Source organism: Rutidosis leptorrhynchoides, chromosome 9, assembly GCF_046630445.1.
Source record: "Rutidosis leptorrhynchoides isolate AG116_Rl617_1_P2 chromosome 9, CSIRO_AGI_Rlap_v1, whole genome shotgun sequence".
Taxonomy (NCBI): domain Eukaryota; kingdom Viridiplantae; phylum Streptophyta; class Magnoliopsida; order Asterales; family Asteraceae; genus Rutidosis; species Rutidosis leptorrhynchoides.
Window position 1 is genome coordinate 32,374,104 of NC_092341.1, and position 6,442 is coordinate 32,380,545.

The 6,442-nt window shown below is 31.6% G+C and overlaps 1 protein-coding gene across 1 annotated transcript; it reads left to right on the forward strand.

The window, feature by feature from the left end:
* The first annotated feature begins 4,373 nt into the window (after positions 1-4,373).
* Positions 4,374-5,537, forward strand: LOC139867914 (mitogen-activated protein kinase kinase kinase 20-like). The gene has a single exon (XM_071856260.1). It carries the CDS (start codon positions 4,374-4,376, stop codon positions 5,535-5,537), a length of 1,164 nt encoding a protein of 387 aa, XP_071712361.1.
* The last annotated feature ends 905 nt before the right edge of the window (positions 5,538-6,442 follow it).

Genomic DNA, 6,442 nt, shown 5'->3' on the forward strand with positions numbered 1-6,442 from the left:
GTATTTTTGACATTGCGGATGACAGGCACGTTTCACTTGAGTTGAAACTAAACTGGTGTTCTCGCTAGAAACCAGCGCATCCCCCGTTCAATATTCAATTTACTGCTTGATATCCTTACATAATTTACTGTTTGATATCCTAATACTAATAGGGGTTAATATATATTTCATGTGACTTGCATTTATACTTTATGATACGAAGTTTTATTTTTATTTTTCAGTTTAGTTATCGAAGATTTGTGCGATAAATGTCTCATTTGATATGCTGTAGTCTTTTAGTATTTCATTTTTAGTAACTTGAAAATTGTCTTGCGCTTTGTCTTTACAACAAGTTAAGGTTGCAAATGATTTAGAAATAGCCTTTTTTAACTGGTAATCGATATCTCTCATTTGAAGCTTCAAATCTTTTACAGTTCATATTTCAGGATCGATTAACGATCTCAAAAACCGGATATCTTGTTTCTGATCACATATTGGTAACTCTAGTTTTTTAAATATATGTATGTCACCACAATCTTCATTGTTATGTAGTGATATCAGCTAATAAGAATTGGCACTACACATGATATTGAATTTAAGCTTGAAATCTAAAATTCAGCTGTATACACACAGAAAGCAGGTAACTCTGGCTGCGTTACTATTTTTTGACAACTCGTAGGTTAAGTTTTTTTTCCCCTACTAATTTGGAGATTAAAGGGAGTATATGTGTCTGCTTCTAATTTTCATGATTTATGACTTCATTACAATGTTCCAGTAACGTAGATTGTGAAACATCGATTTGTGTGTTAACAACTTCCTTACCAAATGAGTACATACAAAACAGTGAGTTTGTTTTAGATTGTCCCAAGTAATATGTGAAACACCTTCTATAATCGGTACTTCATTAATTAGCACAGATTTAATGGGTTAGATTTTGTTAAAAAAGTGTGAGTTTGGGTTCCAAATGGGTCCAATTAGTGGGCTATTAAAGATTAAAGATCTTAGTTAAAACATGAAATGGGTCAGACCACTGGTGTGATTATCTTCAACTTAAAACTCTTTAATTAGTTTACAGGAATCATGTGTCATGGGTCGAAACTGTTATGTTAGTGTGTCGTGTGATGATCATTTTTGAAAATTGTATAAATAGGAGTAACGGTCAACCCTCCCGAAACCCGGTGATGTCTCACGAGATGTAGAATGACATTTTTGCCCTCATATGCTAAATACACGATAGATTTTAACGAAATTATTTAATGTTCATTAGTGTCAGGTACCAACCACGCAACATTTGCAAATATCAGGGTCATTCACATTGAAAAAAATAAAAATGTTTTCTATGACATTTGATACGAACACGAAGGACCAAGGGCAATTTTGTCATATTTAAATGCTATAACTAACTATACATTCTTCCTTTTTTGTATGTTTTATTGTAGGGTTAAAGCTATAAATAGGCTATATACTTTTATTTTTGTTCCAATGTAGGCTATATACTCAGAAAAATACTAATGTAAGTTATATACTCTTAAAAGGTGTATCGATGTATACCAACAAAACTTCGAAACCTGCTAACATCATCATCTTCATCGTATTAGCATCATCATCTAATCGGAGCTTCAAATTACTTGAAAATGATGCCAATAGCCTCGACTAACAGCTTTTGTGAAGTATTAAGTTTCAAAATTCACAACGATTTTACAATTCGATAAAGAACATGAGCGGTTTTCATGAAGAACATCAAAATTGTGTTTTGTTGACATGAGTACACTTTTTGAAAGTATATAGCATATATTGGTAGTTTTTGGAGTATATAGCATACATTGGAACAAAAATGAAAGTATATAGCCTATTTATGGAAGAACAAGTTGCGAGTTTTTTTTCCATGTCATATTTAAAAGAAAAAAAATCCACATAATCATTTTAACCGGTTTAGCCATAGCAAGTCATTTTTATTGACATGAATACAATTTTTGAAAATATATAGCCTACATTGGTATTTTTTTAAATATATAGCTTATATTGGAACAAAAAAAAAGTATATAGCTTATTTATAGCTTTAACCCTTCTATCTATATAGTCTAATAAACTTCTAAAATGATGACATCATCATTAAGCTAAATTACCCTTTATTTTTTTATAATGATGATGTCATAATTATATACTAATTTAATTAAAAAATAATATAAAATCTTTTATAAAATGAAATATTAATCTCTCCTAAATTGTAATTTTATTTTTCTAAAAAAATTTTAAAAGATATTTATTATTATTAATAATAATTATAATTATTATTATTAAAAATATAAATATAAATATTCAACTTTGAACGAACTTTATGTTTGTAAAATCAACGACAAGTTCCACGGGGCAATAAACCGAATAACCTTAACATTTACATTCACTTAATAACTAAAACATATTATTAAACTGTTTCGTTTAAACAAACCCGTGGTTCCACGGGTCATTTCAGTAGTTATTGTATACAAGCTTTAAGGGGAGAATTGAATCCGTAGCTACCATTAAATTTTACTATCATGATGTCTATATGCACATAATCTTACCTTCTAATTTTTAATATTGATCGATTGTATGACTTTTCTTCACGTGCCATGTGCCATGTGCCATGTACCCTTTCTCACAAATAAAATTAGAAAATTGACATTTATTTATTATTTTAAATATTTCTAAATACCATAAAAATTTTATGAGACAAAAAATGGTGATGTAATAGTAATTTTCTAAATCAGTTTATTCTTCAAAAGTCAAAACGCCACTTAAATCAAGGTTGTAAAACTCGTTAGTCGATTGTGACCTTGTAAGGACTAATCGACTAAGATAGAGAATGTTGACCAATTTTGACTGTAGTAGTTGATGATCGAAGTTGACTGACTTTAAGAGACTTTAAACTAATAAATTAGATTTTGAACTAAAAATTAATACTTTAACCGATTAAATTAAACCTTCAGCAACTTTGATTGCATAAAATTTTCAAGTTGAAGACTAGCCGGGCACTAGTCCGTCTTGAAGACTAGCTGGGTATTAGTCCGTTTGATCTATACCTGGCAATTGAAACCCATACTCTCAAATCTGGGTCAATGAGGTCAAGCTTTCGGGTCAATTGAGTCTTGAAAAAAATTAAGCCTGTAAATGTAAACCAAACATTTTTAAAAATGTTCTGGGTCTTATAAAAAATATGAAAGATTGGATCAAATGGATATCAAATCCTAAAGTTTAATAAATAGAGATATATCTAATGGGTTCTGTGAATGTGTCAAATGAGCCGAGAATAACGAGTTTCATCTCAATCAATTATGAAAGCATTAATGATCATATCAATTATTATGTATATTAATATTAACATTTTCTTGTATATATAAAAAAACGAGTTGCCCGGGGGGAAGGTTTTACCGACCCTTATTCAGGACGCAGGTCCGACCGCCTGCCCCTCGGGATGGTATAAGGTTCGGATCCCTGTAATGCGGTTCGGGTTTCCTGCCCGTAAGCGCGTGCGTGCGTGACAAATGAGAGTATTCGATGCCAACAACTTGCCTTTCAAAAATAATAATAATAACTAAAACAATATAATACATGTAAAAAATTAAATGTTGCCCGTTTGGACCTATTTGACCCACTACTCGTTTTGACATGTAACACAAACCGACTCAATCTGATCCGTTTGAACCCGTTTTAACCTTGACTCATTTCAACCCAAAACCATTTTGACCCGATACCCAAACCGATCTAATTTGACCCGTTTATCAGGTATTGTTTTATCGGAGAACTTTTATAATAATGCTTATTATTACCATTACTATATATTTGACAACCCCTAATGGTTAACATGCTTACAATTAAAATTTGCTAAATTTTTAACAACAAAGGTCTGACGATGTCAACATATTTGTCTTATTACAACTTGCAACATATAATCGAAGAAAACGTGACCGCAAAGTAAGATAACGTAACTATTCCCTCAATATAGAAAACTCTTACGTTGGTTAAACTTCACTTTTGCTTTTATAAACGCAACTGGCCGTTATTCCGTTATAAATATACGCACCTTTTTTTCATTTATCATTTATCATTTTGTTTTATACTTACACAAATAGTAAATTATAATTATAATTATAATTATTAATTATTAATAATCTATAAATAATTACTCACTTTAGATATCATACATTGCTCTGATCATCAGAACAAACCCAAATTTTATCCATTCAACTAAACCACAACCCTAATTTCACCCCTCAACTTCTAATTTAATTTCTTTAGGCCCAAGTTACCAATAATATATATACACTTACTCTGCATTTGCACCAATACATACAATAACATTTTCTTTCCACCAAATTAAACCCTAGCTTTAAGCAAAACATTCTGTATTGAACATGAAGACGAATAAAAGAAGTTTGGTTGATTCAAATTACGTTAATGAAGGAAATAAAAAGACTAAACAAGAAGATTTGAAGATTGTGCAGAAAAACATGTACGGAGATGGTGTTGCTTGGTTTAGAGGTGAAATAATTGGTAAAGGAAGTTATGGTTATGTTTTTAAAGTGAATTTAAAGAACCCTAATTATAGATACAGTTTGTATCCACCGATTATGGCAGTGAAGTCTGCAGAGATGTCTGTTTCGTATTCGATTCAGAAGGAAAAACAGATCATGGATAATGTTCGAGGTTGTCCGAATGTGATCAAGTGTTACGGTGATGAAATTACAGATGATGAGAACAATCAGATGGTGTATAACATGTTATTGGAGTATGCTTCTGGTGGAACCCTAGCTGATTTGATCAAGAAATCAAACGGGAAAGGATTGCCGGAATTTGATGTCAAGCGTTACGCTAGATCGATTCTGCGTGGAGTACGTTATGTTCATAAGAAAGGATATGTTCATTGTGATTTGAAACCGGAAAATGTAATGCTTGTGGAAAGTTCTAGAACAAAAGGCATGCTGATTGCTAAAATTGGGGATTTAGGGTTGGCGAAAAGGGTGAAGCAGGTTAAGAAGAGGAATGCGGGCCCTGTTTGGAGGGGGACGGCTAGGTATCTATCGCCGGAAGTGGTGATTAATGGTGTTCAAGGTCAGCCTGCAGATATATGGGCAGTTGGTTGTATTGTGTTTGAGATGTTGACTGGAAATTCGCTTTTGTTTCCAGAACGAAATTTGAGTATCGATGAGATTGCAAGGCGAATTCGTGATTATAAAGAGTTACCGTTTATTTCTAGTGATGTATCTGAAGAAGCAATCAGCTTCTTAAAGTGTTGTTTGAGTAAGAAAGTTATGTGTAGATTAACGGCTAATATGCTTTTAAGTCATCCCTTTTTAAAAGGTTTAGGTGATGATGTCAGCGAGGTTGACGAATTGCAGGATGAGATATTGGACATAAATGCTATCACTTCATCACCGTCAGCATTCGATGATGAAGATGAGTTGTGGTCGTCTTCTAGTTCAGAAGAGGAAGTTGATGTGATTGAGGATCAAAAAATTACAAAGGTTAGGTTTCATGAAGTGCATCGACTTCCGGTAACAGTTAGCAAGATATGTTGATGGTTAGATTCTAATTGAAAGTTAAGTAGGGGGATGGATCATTCTTTATTAACTGTTGATAGTTGTTTTATGGCACATACAAGTATACAACACTTTGTTGACAGTCATGTAAACAATTTCATTGTTGAAAATTTAGTTAAATCTGATATGGATTATGAAGTTTGTCACTTTGTTTATGTTTTGTTTTGTATAATCCTGCATTTAATTGATGTTGAATGGTTTTTTACATATATTTTCTGCATCTGTTGATAATATTTGGGTTATAAGATTTATTTGTAATTCACAATTTAGCAAAAGTCTGAAATTTAAAATCACATTGTTTGTTGTTGAAGCATGAAGTAACTGAATGAGTAATTGAGCCGTGCAAGAGAGAACTTGATACAAATATTTAGTTGCTTTATAAAGAGATAATAGCCAGTTAATTCCCTTATTAGCAGTTATACTCCAAAGACCATATATAAAAACTTCATCACATAAACCATTATTCTAAACTTCCAATTCAACGCCTTAACCCCAAATCAATCAATTCCAAGCTTACTTGTTTAAATAAGATTACAACTATTTACCATATACCAAATCTGTAAACTTTTACTCCGTATCTTTTTGTTGTTAGTCAGTCACCAATTGCGTTCAAATAGACAGAGGACTCTGTTTTTCTTGTTTCATTCAGAAGCAAAAAAAAAAAAAAAAAAAAAAAAAAAAAAAAAAAAAAAAAAAAGAAGAAGAAGATGGGACTACAAAAACAAAAAATAAAATGGAATTACATTTAGTAAAGTTTATGTTTTGATTTACTTAATGTAGCTAATAAGATGAGATGTGTCATAAATTGAAGAAGTTACAGATAATTTGCCTTGTACGCATGCCACAAGAATCTCCTATTTTTTTCTTCAAAACTGATCCTAATC

Coding starts and splice junctions, on each gene's coding strand:
- LOC139867914 (XM_071856260.1), top strand. CDS start 4,374: ATGAAGACGAATAAAAGAAGTTTGGTTGATTCAAATTACGTTAATGAA.